Here is a 24,551-nt window from a genome sequence, read left to right on the forward strand (position 1 = left end):
AATTTACAGATGCATGTTCTTCCTTTAGATTTTATTTCTGGGCACCTTATATCCATACAAACAAACTCAGATTTGAGGTTGGGTCACTCTGTAAATTGAATAATTATCTTTTCTTTCAGCATTCTTGGAATTATGTCGATAAAATAGGATAGCAAATCTGCTATCTAACTCTACAAGCTTAGTTTACTAATTATTTCATCTATAATGAAAAAGCTTGTTATTCCTTAAAAAAGTCTCTTATCAGATCCATAAAACATCAAATGGTTTTTACAGACTCCCTTGAATTCTGTGAGACTTGTTTCTTTTACTTTTAATTTGTAAAGAACCATTATTTTAAAAAGTCTTAAAGACAATTAATGGGTTCCACTTGGTTTTGATTATATTTAAATTTCAAATAAGACAGCTGCAATGGGAGTTGCAAAAACACAAAAGCCAGAGACACACGTTAAACTATGTCAAGATCATTCAATCAGGGAAATTTGGACTGTGGAGCAACTGAAGGTGAAAGGCCCTATGTTCTTCAACAGATGAACTACAGGGAAAGAAAGGAAAGGAGGGCCAGATGCGGTGGCTCACGCCTATAATCCCAGCACTTTGGGAGGCTGAGGCAGACGGATCACCTGAGGTCAGGAGTTCGAGACCAGTCTGTCCAACATAGAGAAACCCTGTCTCTCTTAAAAATACAAAATTAGCCAGGCGTGGTGGCACATGCCTGTAATCCCAGCTAGCCGGGAGGCTGAGGCAGGAGAACTGCTTGAACTTGGGAGGTGGAGGTTGTGGTGAGCTGAGATTGCACTATTGCACTCCAGTCTGGACAACAAGAGTGAAACTCCGTCTCAAAAAAAAAAAAAAAAAAAAAGAAGGAGAAGAAATCTGTAGATTAAAAAAATATAATGTATTTTTTCAAATGGGCAAGTCTAAGCTATAGTCTGGAAATTAATGACATACAGTTTCATTGGATAATAAAACTATATACAGGAGGCCTGAGATTAGGTCAGGGTGCATGAGGGGGCTTTCAGGAGTGTGGCTGACTAAATCCTATTTCTTAACTTAAGTGGTAGTCAGAATGACTGGTGTTTACCTTGTAATAACCTAATAGGCTGTTCTTTCCTTAGTTTTCAGCATCTGTGCTTTATTATACAATAAAAAGATGAATTATAAAGATATAATCAGTGAGTACAGAGTCAAAGAAGTATCATGAAGCTTTCAAATAAATATTCCTTATAAGAACAGATTTAGTGAAAGAGTTCAATGATTTCATGAATCTAAAGGTCTCATGCGGCTCTTCTAATCCTTTCCAGATTCTCACTAACCTGTGGAAGTGTTCACAGCTGAGAGAAAGCCATCTTCATACAGCCCCCTCCTTGCATTTCTATTCCCTTCCCCTGAAGTTAACAACAGTAACTATTTTCATATGGATCATCCAGAGCTTTCTCTATTCATTTATACACATAAATATCCATCCTTAAACATATATTTAATTTCAAAAATCTAAATGGGATCATGTATATATGTACAGAGACACGCATGTATGTCACACACATATTATACATATATACACAGACGTATGCATATATATCACACACACTATAAATATACACACACACACACATATACATATACATACATACATGTTTTTCTGCAACTTGCTTTTTCATTTTCCATCTTGGAGATTTTCCAGTAGTAAATTCTTTTTGAATCACTCTAGACCAATTCACAGTACGAATGCATCATGGAATATTTATTTAATCATTCCCCTACTGATGGATGTTTAGATTACAGATGCTCCTTGACTTAAGATGGAGTTACATTGCAATAAACTCATTATAAGTTGAAAATATCAGAAGTCAAAGATGCACTGAATATACCTAATCTACCAAGCATCATACCTTAGCTTCCCGTACCTCAAATGTGCTCAGACACTTACATTAGCCTACAGTTGGGCAATATCATCCAACACAAAGCCTATTTTATAATAAAGTATTGAATATCTCATGTAATTTATTGAATAGTATACTGGAAGTAGAATACCAGTATGGGTATCACCATGAAGCTGAATCATCGTAAGTTCGAGACCATGTATATTTCTTTTCTTTTTTTTTTTTTTTGCTGCCTCTAACAATGAATGCTTACATCTCTGTGTGTATCTCACTTGTTCTAAGTCATATCAACCAAATTGAACCTACACTTTTTATAAGTGTTTGAAATACAACCTCAACACTCTAAGGTTAAAGATCAGTGGGCCACAGGATTACTTTTAAAAGCCCTTAGTTACTATTGGTAGACTAGCAGAGAGAGTCTACTGGGTTGAATGGAGTTGTTCAGCAGGATATTCCTTCTGCTGTTATTATCTGAAAGATTGTGGGAAAAGATTAATACTTTACCAAGCAGTCTTTCCTTTGATAATTATTGTTAATTACCTGTATTAGGTTTTATTAAATCCTTCTTATAGTGGTCACTCTGCAGTCCTAGGATTCATCATCCTGTGTGTAAGAAGTGACTAAAATGCATGTACATTCTCTGCACATCAACTAAATTCACCTAGGATCAGGCCTAAACCATGCTTAGCAAATTCTCTTAATATTCTAGGAACTACAACGGTATTTCTTTTAGCATACTTCCAGAAAACACATACCAAAGTTCCATTTAGGTTCATTTCCTCTATTTTCTTTGATTTTAATAATGCATATATTAATATGGCAATTAGGAATGTTCAGATTCTACTGATGTCAGATATGTAGAAAAATAAAGAAAAGCACCATAAACTATATGAATGGACTCATCACTACTTACCACAGCATTCCAAATTTAAGAAGCAATGAGATACTACTTTATACCTCTTGGGAGAGCAAAATTAGAAAGTGGATAATATCAAGTATTGGCGAAGATGTAAGCTGTTAAGTCCCAATGGTCTTCTGATATTTTCAACTTGTGATGAGTTTATTGGGATGTAACACCATTGTAAGTCAAGGAACACTTGTATCTCAACATCCATCAGTAGTGGAATGGTAAATACACCATGATGCATTTGTACTATGGATTGGTCTGCAGCCATTTGAAAAGAATGTAGATTTCAGAGGAATTCTTGCACAGGTCTGGAGTGGGGATACGCTCAGAGACGTTCATCATGACATTGGTTGTGATAATGGGGGGCATAGGTGTCTGTCCCAAGCTGGATGGTTAAGAAAAATGTGGAATTCTATGCAGCAGTAAAAAGTAACCTACTATCTCACCTATAGCAATATAAATAAATTGCAAAAGCAATAACCAGTAACAGAAGTTGGAAAAAGAATGAGACTTAGAGCACAATATGGTTGAGATAAATCAAAAGTACATGCACACATCAAATAATGCCATATGCTAAAAACAAGAATACCTGCATATTTAGGAACATTTACCAAACACACAAAGTTGGTGCTACAGGTAACGGAAATGGAAGCAGGGATCCAGGAGAAGAAAAAACCAAACAAACAAAAGATGAGAGGAGCTTGCATGCCCCAGTGATGACAGTGGTCTGTTAAAAGAGGGATATGATTATCTTAGCTCTCTGTACCTGGGGTGTGAAACAAAAATACTAAAAATGAAGGAAGGAAAAGAGAGAGAGAGAAGAAAGCAATTTTGCCTAAGGAAATCGAATTTTTTTTTTTTTTGCTTTTCCCAAAATTCAATCAAATACATTTTTCTTAAATTTAAACAACTCTTTGGTAAAACAGTACTAGTACCACATATTTTCTGCAGAACTACAAGATAAAGAAATTCCCACTACCTTCAGGTATTAAGAGAAATAGATTACAATACTTTCTCTTCCTCCATTAATAAGTGAGTAAAACGGGTAGGGCACCGTGGCTCACGCCTATAATCCCAGCACTTTGAAAGGCCAAGACAGATGGATCACTTGAGGTCAGGAGTTTGAGACCAGCCTAGCCAAGAAGGTGAAACTTGTCTCTACCAAAAATACAAAAATTAGCTGGGTGTGGTGTTGCGCACCTGTAGTACCAACTACGTGGGAGGTTGAGGCATGAGAATCACTTGAACCTGGGAGGTGGAGGTTGCAGTGAGCTGAGACTGCAACACTGCATTCTAGCCTGGGCAACAGAGAGAGAGAAGCTGTCTCAAAAAACTAAACTAAAATAAAATAAATGAGTAAAATGAAGACCGAAACTGGAATGTGAAACAGCAAGATGATGTCACTCCCTTTTGCACACATGATAGTTACCACAAAAATCCAAACAGCTAAGAGTCATGGTACCAGGCCACACAGACTAACAAAACTGTTACCTTGATGATGCCAACCAAAGTCGTTTTCATCATTAAGATGCCTTCAGTAAAAATGGAAATAGCATGAGTAAGCTTGGCAACCTATAACAAAGAAAAAGAGGTATGAAAAAATACTTCAGATAAAAGACCCATCATTTCCAGGAAATCAGAAATCATTGGCTAATAGTCCTGGAATGAGCAAAGATAACAGGAAATGAACCTGCAGCTTTAGGACACCTGTGTCCACATGTTCTGGACAGAAATGAGGTATAACTGAAAGCCCACTGTTAGACATATTGGGTGACCGAGTCAGAAGACATCAGTTCATTCTTTCACGTTTGACAAAGCATTTCTCCTTTAGGCTTCATTTTCTCACGTCTAAAATTTGGGACAGAACTCAATGATCTAGATGGGCCCTTCTGGCTAGAAAAGACTATGAGACTGAGAAGGTAACCTCCCTTTCCATAGCCTCCTGATTATTTGCAAGCAACACCAGCAGACATTGACAAGGTAGACAGGTGCTAGCTATATTGCTGAATCAGAATAAACGTGGAAATATCAAGCTTGATAATCTAAGTCCCTGACATATTTCTTGGACTTGTGTCAGAATGGGAAATTGACACTGTATATCATATTTTCAATCTTCACTTGATTTTACTTTTGATGTCTTTAAATTCTAAGTTCAGGGAGAAAAAAATCAGAGGTGTTTGGGGAGAAGAACCTCTGAGGCTGCTGAACTATTACTGATGAGCTTAAAATCCACCTATAGTAAATGGTTAATGGAATATAGATTATTTTGAGCTGTTCAAAAAGCAGGAACATGATATGAAAAGTCAGGTAATCTAGTTCAAAGAGAACAAGGGCTGCTTTAGCAAGACTGTTCTAGAAAAAAGTGGCCACCTAAGCTCCATTTCCGCTGAGAATACTGAGGCGAACAAGGCCTTAAATGACACCAGAAAAACATCAAGAATTAAAGGTGTGATTGTACTAAAATCATAAAACATGTTTACCATTGCAAATGTGAGAAAACAAGTCAGAATTGGTCTGGTGGTCCCCAGAATACGGCAGGCGACACAGGCTTGTGATATTTCATGACTTACTTTTTAATATGAAAAGGCAGAAGTCAGAGGGACACAGTACCTCGTACCGTGGGCCCAGCTGAGCATAGTCCCTCAGCTTGTCTTTGTCCAGGCGGGTAGGCACTTCAATAATGTCGTGAGTCTGAAGCTTTATGATCTTTAGAAGAGATGTAAACATGCTTTCTGGGATGATCTGCAAAACCTTCAGTGAAAAGGACAGGAGGAAACGCAATGAACATCCGTTTTACTTTTCTTGGCTGACAAATATTAGGATGGCAGTAAACGACAGCAATTTGTCTATCTAGGGGGATGCTGAAAAATGTAAAAGAGCTGTTTCAATAACTGCTGGCAGGCACAGGGCTCCATTCCTTTAAATATTAATTGCTTACAGAATATAAAGCTAATCCTTCTAAAAATGCTGCAAAAAACCATATCATTCCCACTTTACAGATTTTAAAAAGATCGAGGTTCAAAAATGTTAAGTAACATCACTATAGAGGACTCGGCCAGTAAGTGACACCAGTAAACTTTGAATTTAGGCCTGTCTGGCTTCATACTCCATCAGACGTTATTAAAACAAGAATCAAAATTCCCATGAAAACCTGAATTGGGCTCTGACCGGGAGATGCTGGATCTAGATCTGGCTCTTTTACCAGATATGGCTCTGTGATTTTGAAGAAACTATTATAATCTCTGTTTCTATGTCTATAAAATAGATGTGAATACCATCAACATTTAAAACACAGAAATAAAAGTTCCTGGCAAGTAAAAACATCTGTACACCCACAGTAGCAATAAGTTTATTTTTAGGTGTTGCAAATTTCTGGAATCAGATTTTTAAAAGGGAAAGAGACATGGATATACTTTTTGGGGGCCTAAGCGTACTTTTTGTATTCAAAACAGCAGTTATCTGGTAAGAGTAAATAGCACCCTGATGCATTTCTTACTTTTCTCACATAGGATACCAACTCTCCAGAATAGTACTGCGACACGCTGAGCAGATCGGGGCTATTTGCCTGATTAATACGAAGAAGGGGCAGATCGAGGGCAGAAGCAAGCTGGAAGAAAAATAAGGCATATCTGTTTCTCTGTTTCAAAAAGAGTCCTAGAAATCTTCTTTTCCAGAAAATGTAACATACAACAAAACATTTGGGTTTTACCCAACAGAGGGCAACAACCACCGAGTCTCATCAATATCACTAATAGTTACTGACAATACAGTTTTTGAAAAACCCTAGTTAACTGTAATGGCAGTGGTTCTTAAACTGTGCTCCCTGGACCGCTAGCTTCAGCATGACCTGGGAACTTGTTAGACATGCAAATTGTTGGGTGCCACTCCACACTGACTTAGTTGGACGCCCTGGGGGTGGGGCTCAGCAATCTGTCTTACAGCCAGCCCCGCAGGTGATTCTGATGCATGCTCAAGTTTGAGAGCCACTGTGTCACAGAAGATAGCTACTCCGGTGTGGAAATAAGACATCCTGACTGATGCGCTACTGAATCCGTCCAATCTAATATGCTGTCAAGTGTAAGAAGTGCCATTATTGGACGGGCGCAGTGGCTCACACCTGTAATCCCAGCACTTTGGGAGACCGAGGCGGGCGGATCACGAGGTCAGGAGATTGAGACCATCCTGGCTAACACAGTGAAACCCCTTCTCTACTAAAAAAGACAAAAAAATTAGCTGGGTGTGGTGGCGGGCGCCTGTAGTCCCAGCTACTCGGGAGGCTGAGGCCGGAGAATGGTGTGAACCCAGGAGGTGGAGCTTGCAGTGAGCTGAGATGGCACCACTGCACTCCAGCCTGGGCAACAGAGTGAGACTCTGTCTCAAAAAAAAAAAGAAGTGCCACTATTTTATATGCCACTCAGAAAAAAATAAAATGCTGACAACTAAACTATGATATGCCATCAACGATAAAACCTATCCCCAGTTACAGAAATGTTAAAACATGAAAAAAGTTGCAATAGCCAGGTGCATGGTGCATGCCTATAATGCAAGCTACTTGGGAGGCTAAGGCAGGAGGATTGTTTGAGCCTGGGAGTTTGAGATACAGCCTGGGCAACACAGTAAAACCCCATCCCTCTCACCCCCACCTCCCAAAAAATGATGCATCTCAGAATTGATATATATGGTACATGGTAGCTTTGTCAGAAGACATTGAGTAGGCTGGGCTTGGTGGTTCACACCTGTAATCCCAGCACTTTGGGAGGCCCAGGCAGGAGGAATATTTGAGGTTAGGAATTCAAGACCAGCCTGGCCAACATGGTGAAACCCCATCTCTACTAAAAATAGTAAAAATTAGCTGGACATGGTGGCGAATGCCTATAATGTCAACTACTTGGGAGGCTGAGGCAAGAGAATTGCTTGAACCTGGGGGGCAGAGCTGCACTCCCGCCTGGGAAACAAAGCAAGATTCCATCTCAAAATAAATAAATAATTAATTAATTAATTAATTAAAAAAATAGAAGACGACACTGAGTGGATTTTTTATTCATTTACCACGAACTGAAATTACCATGAGAGCACGGGCTGTGCCTATTTTTCACCAATATTCCCTGTTATTGTAGATATTAATACTAGTTTGTAGCAGAGGTTCAGTAATTTTTTTGAATGAATAAGTAAAAGGACTTAATTCATGCCTAGGGAGTAAAGGACACAAAAGACTCACATTTTTAGTACACAGATAAAACTTAAAAAAAAAATCTACTCTTCACTTAAAAATAGCATTCTTGAAGATATTCCAACTTATAAAATAGTAATCCTGAAGACATTCCAACTTATATTAATTAAAACTTTAAATATTTCTGGCATCTTTGAAACTAAGATCTCATGGAAAAACTGCTAACAATTTCAGTCTATAAAAATGCTGAAATTATTTACCTTCCTAAAAGGATAAAATCTTGGGCTGAATTAACGAATGAGGTATGAATGAAGGCCAACTCTTTCCTAGTAACAGAGAATCTCACTGTGTTTTGCTTACCTTTAGGAAGGTAGCTCTGAGTTTAGTAACCATGGATGGATTTACCCTTATGCTTTCTTGCATGATGGATGTGAAACTGTAAAAAGAAGAGAAATGGTAAGAAAATGTTCCCAGGGTCTTTCATCTACAGCAAATGTCAGCACTGCCTACATTACCTGTCAATCAACTGCCAAGCAAAAGAAAGGTCCCCAACGATCTGCATTGTGATCAGAACCTCCTCTTTAATGTTAATGGTTCTGATCATTTGATGAAGAAACTTTCGAGTATCGGCAAGAAACTGACATACTTGCAGATTGGATTCCAACTGGTGGAATTCTTGAACCTGTATTATAGAAATATACTTAATTTAAAAATCCTGAATGGACTCTATAGTGCTCATTTGTTCTTGAAAACACTTCAAATAAAGCACACTACTTCTGACGATTTCAGTATTAATTATATCTCTAAAAATATATAATCATACCAATTAGATAGGGTTATAGATTATGAGTAAAAATGATGTTTTGAATAATAGAGTTGGCCGGGCGTGGTGGCTCATGCCTGTAATCCCAGCACTCTGGGAGGCCGAGGCAGGTGGATCACCTGAGGTCAGAAGTTCAAGACAAGCCTGGTTAACATGGTGAAACCCCATCTCTACTAAAAATACAAAATTAGCTGGGCATTGTGGCAGGCGCCTGTAGTCCCAGCTACCCGGGAAGCTGAGGCAAGAGAATCGCTGGAACCCAGGAGGTAGAGTTTGCAGTGAGCTGAGATGGCGCCACTGCACTCCAGCCTGGGTGACAGAACTAGATTCCACCTCCAAAAAAAAAAAAAAAAAAAAGAGTTTATGGTTATTTTTCTGGTGCTTTTAGCTATCATTTTAAATCTAGTTAAATTTAAGAGTGGTGAGGTATAATTTTTTTCGTACAATCATTTTTGAGTTGAAAGAAAAACAATAAACTTTTTTCAGAAAAGAGAATATACCACTTACAAGCATATGATCATTATATAATTATTTTTGTTTTTTTTATGTATTCCTTTCTGGTTTTTTTCCCCAAGGCACACACTTTTTTACAACTCTAAAAATGGTATACACGTGCAATTTTGTTTTTGCTTTTACCTCCTTATCACAATTTGCCCAATGCTTCTATGCTATTTTTATAATTATGTTTCTAAGATTACATGTTTCATCAAGTTAAAATATTATAATTTTTGCTACCATTCTCTTCACACTAGTCATTTATTTCCCCAAATTTAGGACACTGTCTGTTACAGGAAACATATTAATTCACATTGCTTTGACTTCTGATGAAATAGTCTCTCAGATATATTTACAGGAACAGACTGCTGGGTGGGTCATAAGGTGTGATTCACGATCCAAGAAACTTCATTTAAAAAGCCTTTCCTTACCTCCTCCAAAGCTTGTATCAGTTGCACAGTTTTTCTGCCCGCAGCAGTAGAATCATCATAATTTAAAGACAATATTTGTTTTGAGATCTCTCTGAACCAAGCTTGAAGGTTTTCTAGTAATACAGAAATAAGAAAAGACTACTGAAATCCTTGAATTCCTGTAGCTGTGGCTTTGAATTTAACTAAATAATCTTTTACAAATTCAGTTCCTCAGCACTTTTACCGTGGGCCTAACACTAGGAATTTTCCAAACGATAAAAATGCCTGGAGCATGCGACATAGTAGAATAAACTTTCTACATAAATAGCTTAGTCTATAACACTTGGCAGACAAATACTAAAGGCTAAAGCACACGCTATATAAACGGTAAGTGTAGAGGTGGTAGTGGCAGTGGAGAAGAGTTGGAAGGGAACTGAAGGATGTCCCTAGTTACCAGGGAGAGTTTTCTGGCGAAGCGAGGAAAGGTAAAGATCTGGATCATCGGAGAGATGAAGGGTATTGTATCCAGATGAAAAACAGACACGGGCAGAGGTTTCAGGGCAAGAATGACAAGAGCATATCTTGGAGGGCAAAGAAGAGACCAATATGACAGAAGTGTAAGGTGTGACTGATGAGTCACAGGGATGTCAGAACAATGCAGGGGGTGTCATTTGCACTTATGAACCAGCAGACATTTCATACAGTAGAGAAAGAGAAGGGTGTCCACATGCTCTGAGTACCCTCAGTGTGTCAGGCAAAGTTCTAAGTATTTAATCTTCACAGCAATATAGGGAGGTGGAATTGGTTAGCCATTTCCCAGATAAAGAGGCTGATGCTCAGAGAAACTGAGAATGCTATGCAGGGTGACACTAAATGGCAGAGCCAGGACTTACAATTGTCTGTCCAAGTTCAAAAACTCTGCTCTTTACCTCACCAAGTTGATCCCCTAAAATTTTTGTTTGTTTATCAATGGGGTGGTTCCACATTATTAAAAGGCCTTACTTACTTATGATCTAAGTTATTTCAAGAATTAGCATGACGAACACTCATAATTTTGAAGATTTTTGTAGGGCTGAGGGGCAGCGATGGAGTAGTAGAAAGAGCATGAAATTTGGCGTCTGAGATGAGCAAGACCCAGGCTCTTCACCTTTGTACCTTCAGCAAATGATTGCATGTTTAAGCCTCAGTTTCCTTACATATATGAAATAAGGATTAAGATGTGTATACTACAGGGTTGTAAGGTGAGAAAAAATCGTGAAAGTATGTCCTAAGCTGTAATAAACTATACAGCCGGAAAAAAAATGTAAAATTGTTATTTCATCTCTGAAACAAAGTTGGTATTTTTAAGGGCCTAAAAGAAACTATCACAGAGATTAACGCACTGATTCTAGACAGCTAATGGGGTCAGATTGTTACACGTGATTGTTTTGCAGATCACAATATGATAACCATAATATTCATTCTAGACTTCAGGTTTCATATCACAATATGGTGACCTGCAAAACATGTTTCTAGTTTATATCACATCATTATATGTTGGCTGACTTTTCCCTATAGGAACAATAATACAATTTGGAAATATATTTTTGACCAACCACTCAGCATCAAAGAAATAAACAAAAGCCAAAATATAGTAATCACAAGCTCATACTGATTAAAAATAATAGTTTTTAAACAAGAAGCTACACTACTAAGCAATTCTACAGTATAATTAACTTCATCAGAAATCAATCGGATAGTTAAAACAAAATTAAGCATTAAAAAATAGTTTGTTGTCATAAAATTCAGAATGGTTTTTTGGGAGCAGTTAGAAATTTCTTATTTATAAAAATTTGAAATGGTGCCAGAACTTTCCTATAAATAAAATTTCCTTGAAGAAGAAGGATCAAAATCATTAAAGTAAAACTTGAGTTTGTGTTTTTTCAAAACTAGTCTGCAGTACCTTCTTCTGCCACTAGATAGCAGGTGCGTTGGTGAACAAGAATCAAGCAAGACCAGAAGAATTTTAGGTATCATCTCTGCTGGTAGATTACTAACATTCTTGGGTGATGTATCCTTCTTGAGAAGATCATGAGAGTTATAGATCCTTTCCCCCCTTTCCCCAAATCACATAAACTGACACATTAGTTCTGCATACCATGGAGGGGAAGGCCAACTGTGACTCTCTAAAATCTTGTCTATGAACTGGAGTTACCAAAACCCCTGGTTTAGCCTAACCTCACGTTTCAAAGATAAGATCAAAACCTGAACTCTAGAATGGATATGAACATCGCCCAAGAGAGCAGAAAGCTAGACGTAGCCAAACTAACCTTCAGATCTTTATTAGCAATACTAAAGAGGGAATACCATAGGATGCAATAATGAGAACATAAAGCCTTTTAACCTGCCAGTTTCCAAGGTTTCAAATAACCTGTGCATACATTCCAAACACACCAGTATTTCCTCTTCAGCAATTACCATTTTTCTCCACTCTGGTTAGGGGTTTCACTCCTGAAAAGACATCAGCAAGCTCAGTCATCCGCTCCGAACCCTCTTTCTTGTAATGCTCCCATTTGGTTTGCTTTTCTGAAAGCATTTGCTTGAACATCTGTTGAAGCGACAGAAAAGATTTACTTAAGAGAAAATCCAGACTAGGCAGCTTATGAAAAGAGCTTGAGGAAACCCAATTTAAATTTTAAATAAGAAGCTACACTGTAAATTAACAGTGACCCTGATGTCATCTCCTTAGGCACTGATACTTTGTAGAAATTCAAGGACAAAGCCAGACCACCTCCAAAACAGTAGTTCTCATACCAACTGCACATCAGCACCACCAAGAGGAGGGCTTTAAAGTTTTCAAATTCCCAAGGCCCACCCCTAAAGATTCTGGTTCAGGCGATCTTGAATAGGGCTGGAAATCAGCATTTTTAATGTGAGATTAAATTTGTGACCACTGCTCTATGGTTCTTTCTAGGCAACAATGTCTGCAACTCTAAACAGTCAGGGATACTCTGTGTATATTACCTTCTCTGATGACTGGGGAATGAACTAAATTAACTACAAAAGTTCTTTGTTTTATTATACAAGTTTAATTGTTTATTTTTATTATTATACAAGTAATTATGTTTATTTTTATTTATTTATTTTTTAGAGACAGGGTCTCACTCTGTTGCCCAGGCTAGAGTGCAGTGGGGTGATCATGGCTCACTACAACCCTGAACTTCTGGGTTCAAGTGACCCTCCTGCCTCAGTCTCTCAAATAGCTAGGGCTATGGGCATGCACCACTATGCCTGGTTAACTTTATTATTTTTTTGCAGAGATGGGGGTCTTGCTATGTTGTCCAGGCTGGTGTCTCAAACTCTCAGTCTCAAGTGATCCTCCCTCCTTGGTCTCCCACACTGTTGGGATTATAGGTATGAGCCATTCAATCACCTTAATTCTGTTTAATTCACTCCTTCATAAAATTTAAATTCTACAAAGTCTTGGGCAGAGAAGAAAAAGGTGTAACTCAGGGTTGGGCTTTTTTTTTTTTCTGAAACAAACTTAAAAAACATACTTATTTCTCACTAAAGGACAGGCCATCTCAGACAAGGGTAGATGGTTTTTTACACTGGGTTCTTAGGAGGTAAACAGGCATGAACACTGATTTCTCACTTAAGAAATTCCTCACTTGCCAGCATCATAATGAACCTTGAAAAGCCGAGCAATGGGATAGGGAGACTCCATCTGCAGGTGGAGAATTAGGGCTCTGTGGAATTTTGCAGGGCCTGTAGAGGAAGAATCTTAGTGATCTGGACAGAATGACTAATCAACAAAATGATGAGGGAGAGGATGAGGAATAATGAAATTATTTATAGAGTCTACCCTAACTTTCTGAGTCCCTCGGATCAATCAATGCCATTTGACAATGGCAAAGCAACAACATAAGAGCACCCTGAGGCCTTCGTAAGAGACTACATGGCATCAAGCCCTTCAAACACGCATTCACATGAACTCACAGGTTTCACATCTTGCAGGATGAAATTTGGGATGGGGATGGTCCTTGAATTAGGAAATGCGCTGTCATATAAAGATTAGAAGAAACACAGGTCCAATTACTGTGTCTATAGGATACTCAGAAAGTGATTCTATAAACAGTGCAGGATGGGAAGTAGGAGAGAGGAAGCACAGGTTAAAGAACCAAGCTGAAATGTCAGAAATTCAAATATGTCATTTCTTTGAGCAATTTGTATCGGGTATTTTTTTTTTCTTTTTACAAGAGCTTTCCTGAAGACCTCTCATGAGTTGGTACTCCTTTATGCTGTCTTGTTTCCTGTCTACCTGGATAGACAGAAGGAAGCCGTCCATTCTGTTTCAATAGATTCCAGAGAACAGACTTATCATTAGAAATACAGGCTTGGTCAGTCAGATAGCTTAGGTCTGTCCTGATTGCCACTCAACAATGCTGAACTACATATTATCTATAGAACTCTTGGGTCCCTGGGGCTCCAGTTCATAAATCCAACTGGTCTGAGGGCATTTCTTTCGTTCTTTTTTTTTTTTTTTTTTTTGAGACAGAGTCTTGCTCTGTTGCCCAGGTTGGAGTGCAGTGGCATGATCTCAGCTCACTGTAACCTCTGCCTGCGGGTTCAAGTGATTCTCCTGCCTCAGCCTCCTGAGGAGCTTGGAATACAGGCACATGCTATTAAGCCCAGCTAATTTTTGTATTTTTAGTAGAGACGGGGTTTCGCTATGTTGGCCAGACTGGTCTCGAACTCCTGACCTCAGGTGATCCACCTGCCTCGGCCTCCCAAAGTGCTGGGATTGTAGGCATGAGACACTGCTCGACTGGGCATTTCTTCACTGTGGGCATTTTTTCACTTGCCTCTGAAAGGCCACTTTTGCTTTGACCTGGTTCCTGTTCTTGGATCTTTCCTGCTTTTTCACCTTGGCTTAATCTGTCTTTCTTCCCCCACTATACTGACAGGACAGCTCCTAGATGGTAGGGACATACTTTGTTCATATTTACATTTCCAGCACCTAGCAAAGAACAGAGTAGGTATTCAATAACTATTTGCTATTCAGAGGGAAACCATTAAAATTATTAATAGATTAAAAAGGAGCAGCATTTATCTGATTTGATAAAATTATACCCAGACAAATCACTGAAAACACTCAGCACAGGCATTATCATTATGTTAGTAGTCAGCACCTACTTTCTCTGAGCTACTTAGTAGGGGAATATAGTGTCCTCAGACACGTAGAAGATAAAGAAACATCTAGTACACCAGTAACCAAACTGAAGCAAGATGAGGATCTGTTCCGAATGGGTATAAATGTCCGGGCTAGTTCCTGGGCCCACCTGATCCAAGCCCCCAGGGTTACTGGTTTTAAAACCTGGGCATTCCCAGGTACCCATCATTTTTATTATGCCCATATAGGCTTCTTTAGAGGTAAGACTAACCTCAGCCATTTTCTTCAGTGAACTCAGATGCCTTAAAGTCCTCAAGATGACCTTGTACAAATGCAAATCACCCACCCTATTTAATCCCTTTTCGGTGGTTCTCATGGCTCCTAGGATAAAGACCAAAGTCCTGCAAGGTCTAGTATGAGCTGACTCCTGACTACCTTTCAGCCTCATTTCACACTACCTTTCTCTCACTCCTCTCTAGCCAACTGGTCTTTCAGGTCTTTGAATTGTTTATGCTCCTCCTCATCCAAGAAGACTTGATATTCTTCCTGTCACTGGAATGTTCTGCATCACACTCCCTACCTTTGTCTAGCTAACACTAACAGATCCCTTCCCCAGACCCCTTCAGACGCTCTTGTGTCTCTTCTCATGCAAGTCTACCAGGATGCGACAGGATACTTTATTTTAGGTACTTGGAGAACTACATTCCTTTCCCTCAGAGCAAATATCTGAGTTTGTATTTACATTTTTATTAGTGTGATTTTTTTTTTTTTTTTTTGAGACAAGTTATCACTCTCTTGCCCAGGCTGGAGTGCAGCGGTGCGATCTTGGCTCACTGTAACCTCCGCCTCCCAGGTTCAACTGATTCTCATGCCTCAGCCTCCTCAGTTGCTGAGACTATAGCCGTGCACCACCATGCCTGGCTAACTTTTGTATTTTTAGTAAAGACAAGATTTCACCAGCCTGCTGACCAGGCTGGTCTCGAACTCCTAACCTCAGGTGATCTGCCCACATTGGCCTTCCAAAGTGCTGGGATTACAAGCATGAACCACTGCACTTGGCCTATAGTGATTCTTTAATTAATGTCTATATTCCCCATTAGGCTATAACCTCTACCATCTTGTGTACCTTTTCCCATCACTGTATCCCCAGTGAAAGGAGGCATTATATGCTTGTTAAATGTTTATTCCTGTCCTTTTACTATAAGAACTATCTCAACAGCTCGAATCTGTACCTGAATCAAAGACAGAGCAAGTAATCCTAGTCTTTCTTTTTTTTTTTTTTTTAATATTTTTAAGCATAAAAAAGCTAAGACTGTGGTGATATTCATTCAAATATTTTTACCTCTTTGAGTATAAACTCAAATTGTGCAGTATCCAATAGCAGCTGGAAGAGGATCCTGGGATTGTACCGAGAGTCTGTTAGAATCTGGTCCTTGATTTGACGAAAGCGTTTGTTGTTTGGGTCACAGGCTAGAAATAGGAAAAGTGTTATCTGCTTACTAAATGTGTAGAAAATATCTATGAAATAAATAAATTCTTAAATATCTTCCTTCATTTTAACCATTTAAAAAGTAATTAGCAAAATGTCTATCAATAAAAGATGGTGAAATATAGTATATCTATGCCATGGAGTACAATTAAACTGTTAAATGACAGTTGAAACTGACACGGAGTGTCATCCTTGAAAGACTGTTGAATGAAAAAAAGCAAGCTGCAGAACAGTGTTTCCAAATTTTGTGAGCATTCTGTGGTTCGTTCATAGCAACTGCCTAAAATGAATGGGCAGAGCCTCGTTGTACTACTTCATACTTCATAGCTGGGTGGCTTCCTCATGTCCTGTCTGTTGGAGTTGCTTTTGCTTTAGGCATTGATCCGTGCCATTCAGTAATGGACCGCTATCCCTAGAGATGCCTGTTTGCAAGGCTGGCTCTTGACTGGCATCTGGAAACTTGAATTTCGTGAAGAGCTGCCATCATTTTGAGAACTCACAAGATCAGCTCACTGAGCCTTAAATGTTTGTACAAACGTTTTCCTTCTGGAAGTCTGGAACTTTGGTATGTGCTGGGCAGAGGCTACCTAAATGAGCAGCCCCCAATAGAAACCGAAGGAAGCTGAGTCTAATGAGCTTTCCTGGTTGACAACACTTCATATGCATTGTCACGACTCACTGCTGGGGGAATTAAGTGTGCCCTGTGGGACTCCACTGGGAGAGGATGCTCGGTTGTGCCTCATTCCTCCAAATTCACCCCATGTGCCCTTTTCCTTTGCAGATTTTGCCATCTATTCTTTCGCTATAATAAATCATAGCTGTGAGTACTACTAGATGCTGAGTCCTCTGTGTCCTTGTGGTGAATCACTGAAGCCGGAATGGTCATGGGGAATGCCTGACACAATAAGGACAGGCTCCTCACACAAAGACGAGGGACCCCCAAACAAGAAGCAGCACACCTGTGGCCATCCTGCTCCTTGTAGAGGCCAGAGGGCATGGCAGGCACTCAGTTTTCTGAACTATCCACTACCCAGGCAAAGGGAGCTTAAAGCAACTAGGCCAAGGTCACAAAATTAGGCAGTGATTGACCGAAGGTAAAAATACTGGATGTCCTCATTCTTAGGTCATCCTATCAGCCAAGCTAAACCATTTCAAATGAAATAAACGCCAAGTTAAAAGAAAAGAATAGAATAAAAAATACTGATATTTGCTTAGACTGGTTTATAAGGCAAATTATTTATCTAAGAAAGAATAAGTAGAATAAGGCAAAAATACAAGGCAAAGCTACTGCTGTGGTTTGAATGCGTCTTCCAAAAGTTCATGTTAGAAACTTGGTTGCCATTGTGGCAGTGTTAAGAGGTAGAGCCCCGGGGGGGCAATTATGTTATGAGGGGTCCACCCTCATGAATGGACTAATGCCATTACCCCGGGAGTGGGTTAGTTATTGCAACCGTGGCTTTGTTATAAAAGTGAACTCTCTCTTGCACCCACTTTCTTGTCTTTCTGCCTATCTGGCATCTATTGACCCTTGCTAGATGCTGGCACCATGCTCTTGGACTTCCCAGCCTCCAGAACTGTGAGCCAAATAAACTTCTTTATATACTTCCTACTCTGTGGTATTGTGCTAGAGCAGCAGAAAATGAACAAAGACACATAAAGTCAAAGTCAAAATAAAAACTCTAAGACTTAAACAGACTTTGTCAACAAGTTCACAGCTGATAGGTATAAGGTCCATGGTAGTTATACTAGTATTACATGTGCACCCTCCTGCCTTCCTAGTCCTGTCCCCCATCAATATCTCAGGATGTCTGGCAAGTACAGAACAACAATGTTGTATAGGTATATGTCATGGGTGGTTTTGGTGCTTTAGTTATGATGAAGCCTGTGGAAGGTCACCTTATATGCTGATTTCTAAGTTACTCCATCAGGAGGAGACTCCTGACAACCTGGAAAAGAGGCTCAGTTTTCATAGGAAACCACAGAGTTCTGATTTTTCATGAATTTGCCAGAACTATCTGGGAAGAAATATATTGGAATCGGTGACACTGATTACACAAAGAGGAAATTCTCAGCTCCATATTTACCTAACTAAACAAAAATCAAACAAACTCAGGAGTTCCAGTTGTCTTTACACTAATTTTAATTAAACTAGAAATCTCCTGATTTTAATCTGCTTTCATGTTTGCATAGGGAATGTTAAGTACCAGTTGTTGGACAAACACTCTATATTTCTCAATGTGCTAAACCAGGTTTGCTTCTGGGGTTCCCTGGGCCTGACCATCTCTCTCAGATCTGACCCTTAAGGATTCACACCCAGAGAACTGCAGAGCCATCAGAACTTTGGGGTCAAACTTCAGCAGCCAGCCAGCCTTTCTCATCCCATATTTCCTCAGAGAATATTTCTTCACAAGGTTCTGTACAAGCATCCTAAGACTGGGAAATGCCTCCAGCAACGCAACAGGAGGCAATCTGAGAATAGGCCCGCTTTTCTGTACACCATGACTGAAATTCCATAAAAGTTAACCAAGCGGTTACTTTTCCCACATGTGACTCACAATCAGATAGGCCAATCATTTGTTTCTGATAAATTATGACCCTGTGCAATCAGGTCAGACAACTGCCAGCCACAAAAATGAAAGACAAATGTGGCTGAAGGTAAAACCACAGACCTCTGGCAAGCCAAGGTTGTCCCTGGCATGGGTGCAAATTCAGGAGACTACTGGCTTTCCGAACACAGGCAGGGCCCTCCGGCAGGGTCACACAGAAGATGAAGATGAGGCTGAGTCACTAGAAAACCCCAGTTGGTTTTATGACAGGATAAAGTGAGGGCTTGAGTTGTTTATACGCTTGTGAATGCGAGACTTTTGGTAAAGAAGATTAAAAGCTGAGTCAATGTAGTAAAATCCTCAAATTAGAACTGGAGTTTATGTAAAAAATAAACTCAACTAATTAAAAACAGATTCAGGGATTAAAAACTCCAGCCATGGTGTTCATACTGTGGGTAAATTGTAAATGGATATGGGCCAACAAGCAAGATGATGAAACAAACTGGAAAGCAGCTCTCAGGATAAAGGTTTAAGAAGCTGGAGAGAAGACTGAGGGGAAACTCCACACATTTTCAAAGATACGAAGGATGAGGAAGTCCAACTGTTGTTTTCACTGTGGACCACCCATAGGAAGTGGAAGCAGACGGTAGCCAGAGGGACTGTGAAGTCATCTTGCCTGGAACAGCTGTGAGACAGGGGCTGCCATGTTACAAAGGGAGGCTACAGAGGAATCTCGTGTGCAGTTTTTTAAAGAGACATAGTCTTATCTGAAAGAACAAAGAAGTGCTGCACACAGTACCTGTCTCAGAGCTGGTCCTCAAGGGAAGTTGGTTGAGTGAAAAACAAAAAGCAGAGGGCTTTACAGGCCTGCTGAATGACACACCTCTTAGGGGTAGGGGTATACAGCCCTGGATGAGGGAAGGTATTGGTTAATTAGTGTTGATCCAGCATTTACTAAGAATAAGAAATTGTGTCAGCCCTGAACAAGCTCAGAGATGTTAGTTCAACTTACTTTTCTACCATTAAACCAGAGGTTGAGGCGTTTCTCACAATCTGAACTTGATGGTCAAACTGTGTGGCTAGAAGGTCTCGAAGGAGACCACGACCCATAAAAGGCTAAGACCCAGTCGACCCTAAACGAGCACTCTGGTCCAGCCAGGTCATCAGCTCAGTGGGCCCATGTGTTTTTCTGTACTTCCAAAATTGTATCACTTATTCCATCATTTCTGTAGTTGAGAATTCCTTCTGGTTTTTGCTTCAAAACCTCATCACAGGCCTGGTTGGCTCCTGATTCCTGTATGGGGCTTTCCTGACCTCCTCTGCTCCCCATCCCAAGCAACGTTTGCCTCTCTACTCTGAACTCAAACCACACCAAATGTCTGTTTGACACACCTGGTGTCTGTTTACTGCCTTGGACCTTGAATTCGTTTCCCATTGCTGCTCTAATAATTACCATAAACTCAGTGGCTTAAAACAACACAAATTTATTCTCTCACCATCCTAGAAGTGACAAATCTGAGATGGGGCTCACTGGGCTAAAATCAAGGTGATGGCTGGGTTGGGCTCGTTCTGGACATTCTAGGGGAAAAGTCTGTTTTCTTGCTGTTTTCAGCTGCTAAAGGCTGCCTGTATTCCTTGGCTTGTGGCCCCTTCCATCCTTAAAGCCAGCAACGGCCAGTCAAGTTTTTGCTATCTCTCTGGTTCTGACACTTCTGCCTCCCTCTTCCTGATTTAAGGACCCCTATTTATAGGCTGGGTGTGGTGGCTCAGGCCTGTAATCCTAGCACTTTGGGAGGCTGAGGTGGGCACACTGCTTGGGCTCAGGAGTTTGAAACCACCCTGGTCAACATAGTGAAACACTGTCTCTACAAAAAATACAAACAACTTAGCCAGGCGTGGTGGCACTTGCCTGTAGTCCCAGCTGCTTGCAGGGGCTATGGAAGGAGTATCGCTTGAACTCAGGAGGTCGAGGCTATAGTGAGCTGAGATTGTGCCACTGCACTCAAACCTGGGGGACTTGAGATCCTGTCTAAAAAACAAAACAAAACAAACAAACAAACAAAAAAAACCGGGGGTGGGGGGCTCTTATTTTAATAATATTTTTTGAGACATGGTCTTGTTCTGTCACTCAGGCTGCAGTGCAGTAGCATGATCTTGGTTCAATGCAGCTGCAACCTTTCAGGCTCAAGTGATCTTCCCACCTCAGCCTCCCGAGTAGCTGGGACTACCGGTGCATGCCACCATGCCCAGCTAATTTTTTTACTTTTTGTAGAGAGGGGGTCTCACTATGTTACCCAGGCTGGTTCTGAACTCCTAGGTTCAAGCTCTCCTCCTGACTTGGCCTCCCAAAGTGATGGGATTACAAGTATGAGCCACCACACCCAGTAAGGACCCTTATGATTACATTGAGTTCACTGGGATAATCCAGAAACATCTCCTTACTTTAATGTCAGCTAATAGACAATCTCAATCCCCGCTTTCCACATAATATATCTATTGGTTTAGGGACTAGGGCATGAACATCTTTGGGCATGGGCTGGAAGGCATTATTTGCCTACCACAGATCTGCAGTTCTATCTTTTCATATGTCTACATTTGATCTCCCCAGTCTGATCAGTGACAAGCTCTTGAACATGAGAGCTAAACATCCTCTTATTCCCTAGCATCTAACAGTACGGGACAGGGGAGAGTTTTTCAGGTACGCTAGTGGCCTATCCAAGTGGACAAAAAAACGACTAACTTTAAAAAGCTTTCTCATTCAAGGCCTCTCTCCCTGCTACATCACTTTACCTCATGAAGTAGGTCCTGATTCTGAGTCTTTATATGGAGCAATATAAATGGCCACCCCTTTTGTGCATTACCTGAGTCTGCTGTGTGAAGCATCAGCCATCGGATGGCAACATTGCAGTCTCTCAGGCAGTTCAGAAGCTTTGGGATATTGTCCAGAACCATCTCCTCCCTTAAATAACCTTCTTTTAGAAACTGCTGCACTTGAGCATGCACTCTTTCACTGACAGTAGCATATCTGCTTGCCTTGACAAATAAAAAAGCTCAATTACATTTAAAAAGTCATTTATCTTGAAAATAAATCACATTCAAATGAATTCACTGACAAATAGTAACATTTCTATATAGGATGAATGACATATGGACTACAGTTATAGGGCTCGAAGATAACATTTCTATTAGATGAATGACATATGGACTACAGTTATAGGGCTCAAACATTAACATTTTTATGTAATTTCTATATAAGATGAATGACATATGGACTATAGTTCTAGGGTTCAAAGATAACATTTCTATATAAGATGAACATATGGACTATACTTATAGGGCTCAAAGACAACTGGCTTATTGAACACATTTGAAAAAAAGCACTGAACTTAGAATTCTGAGACTACATCCTAGTTCTGGCTGTGATTAAACTTTGGTGTGACTTGGGGCTTAACCCCCGTGTATTGGTTTCTTCAAATTTCAGACGGAGACTTGGACCAGGTGGTTCCTCAGAACTCTTCTATTCTTAACTTAGATGAAAAAGAAAATAAGAACAGAAGTTCCATTGCTTGTTCTTGCTAATACTGTTGACAAAGAAGGCAGAACAGAGCAGAAACACTTAAAATGTAAGACTTCTTCTATAGGCTTATGAAAGCTTAGCAAAAAATGCACCTTTGTATATAAAAAATGAATTTCCAAACCAGCTTTTTGGAAATTTTGGTTATTCTGCTTTACTTAAAGCAAGTCAAATATTAAGTATCATCAACCTCGTCAAGTTAGTTGAAATCTATGGTATCAAGAAACCTCTTAAAAATGTCACAAATGAGAAAATGCAATTTTAGAAAGGGATTTTAGCAATGAAAAATTAATGTTCTGATGTTGGTAAGTATCAAAGTGTCACTTTCTCTAATATATTTCCAGGAGATGTGCCAACATTGAAATTATTTTGTGCATTATTTATGGAATTCAATTTATTTGAATAAAACATGATGAAGTTTTTTGAGTCAATATTGTTTTATTCACACAGGAAACTCAGTAACTGTGCCAGGATGAGGAACATAACCATTTAAAAATATTAACTATGCTCCCCAAGATTTTATCTTTATTCCTCTACTTACTTGGGTGTTCCCTTCTGCCTTGTGTAAGAACAAAAGAGATAGAATATAACCATTTAAACTTTAAGATGAATGTCTTTAGTCTTGTTGCTTATTTAGTACATCAGAAATGATAAATTTAAATTACAGTGACAGGACATATTATCCATATTCAGTTACCATCTTCATCATTCATCCTATTCATAAAAACATTATTAATTCCAGCTATTGCTACAACCAACTCTGGCCATGAGAATACAATCTTTAAGCAAAAGTAAACTAAGTCATTTGGGGCATACGCCACACTTATTTGTCTTAGATTATACTGAATCTTCCTCAGGATCCTAATCGCCAATTTACATATACTATGTAACTTAAAAACCTATAATTACCTATGCTATTCTAACCTATAAAATTCGCCTTTTATTAATCATTGCATTAAATTGTCTAAGTGAGTATCCTCCAAATTCTTCGGGAAATCTACTTAGCTTATTTGCTACTTCATAAACTAGGCCTGCATTTATTAGAGAATGTCCCCAGACTAGAACCTACCTGTTCTCTGACATTTGAAAGGTCCAGGGTATTATTTAAAGCAGTTTTTGCAGCTTTGTAAGGTTCCCAAGCATCTACTAGATTAACTGTGATTCCCATGTAAATACTAATTACCTGAAAGAGGAGACATTCAGTATCTGTTAAATTCTTACTCACTTCAAGGCAAAGGGTTGGATACATAAAATGTTATAGAAGGCAATGCCCACTCCATGTTTAAACTCCATTCCAATGAAAAACCAAGATTTTCCAAATATATAGGTAAGTGTTCCTGATTGTTAAGTAAGTGTTTCTGATTGTTAATTCATGTTAATAGGTGTAAAGATCTCTTTACACCTATTAACGTTTCTTTTTGAAATTCTCTATTGTGTAATATTAATGTTTTCTCACCAGTTGTTTTATTGGTTGGCAATTGCCTGGGACATCTTTTTTAAAATCCCTTCATTTTCAGTATGCCAGGGTATTTTTTCAGGTGTGTATCTTATGTGTTTCATGTAACTGGATTTTGGTCTTTCTTAATAATAAATATGTTTTTAATTACAGTATCATGGTCAAAACTTCTTTATTAAACTTAGGAACATGAAGCCACACTATCAGTGTGTTCCTCTTGGTTGCTCAACTCTGAGCTCAGTAATATGATTCACAGTTGGCCAGGAACCATCACTTCTTAATGTAGGCTGTTCTCATACTACCAATAAATTGAAGGGCCCTCATAACAGATAATTAATGTGATTCAATAGCTGATATAGAAGCAGAACAAAAACTGCTACCTGCGAATATAATCCAACTCCCTGCATTTTGTTAAAGCCTCTTTGTTTTCATATATTTCATTTCATATATATTAAGTATGAAGCAAGCTTTATTCCTATAAGAATATTTGTAAATGAAACAATGCTTACAAAGGTACAAGCATATCCTTGCAATAATATAAACTCTAGTAACCCCACTACAGTTAGCTTATAGGTAAAACTTTATTATTAACGTGAAATTCCTATTCACAAAGTGATGAATTAGATGAATTTGGCTATCTTAGAATCAG

At 39.2% G+C, this 24,551-nt stretch overlaps 1 protein-coding gene across 2 annotated transcripts in view; it reads right to left on the reverse strand.

The window, feature by feature from the left end:
* WASHC5 (WASH complex subunit 5) overlaps window positions 1–24,551 on the reverse strand; it is a 63,885-nt gene that overhangs the window by 23,340 nt on the left and 15,994 nt on the right. Inside the window, exons 8-17 of one of the 2 annotated variants that reach the window (XM_023224125.2) lie at window positions 23,516–23,629; window positions 21,734–21,905; window positions 16,180–16,307; window positions 12,143–12,272; window positions 9,707–9,819; window positions 8,473–8,639; window positions 8,318–8,393; window positions 6,284–6,394; window positions 5,398–5,538; window positions 4,279–4,359 (exon numbers count right to left, since the gene is read on the reverse strand). In XM_023224125.2, the coding sequence (XP_023079893.1) occupies window positions 4,279–4,359; window positions 5,398–5,538; window positions 6,284–6,394; window positions 8,318–8,393; window positions 8,473–8,639; window positions 9,707–9,819; window positions 12,143–12,272; window positions 16,180–16,307; window positions 21,734–21,905; window positions 23,516–23,629 (1,233 nt within the window). The remainder of the gene's footprint in view (window positions 1–4,278; window positions 4,360–5,397; window positions 5,539–6,283; window positions 6,395–8,317; window positions 8,394–8,472; window positions 8,640–9,706; window positions 9,820–12,142; window positions 12,273–16,179; window positions 16,308–21,733; window positions 21,906–23,515; window positions 23,630–24,551) is intronic. The other variant, XM_023224133.2, reaches the window with a different exon arrangement.

Source organism: Piliocolobus tephrosceles, chromosome 7 (genome assembly GCF_002776525.5).
Source record: "Piliocolobus tephrosceles isolate RC106 chromosome 7, ASM277652v3, whole genome shotgun sequence".
Classification (NCBI taxonomy): domain Eukaryota; kingdom Metazoa; phylum Chordata; class Mammalia; order Primates; family Cercopithecidae; genus Piliocolobus; species Piliocolobus tephrosceles.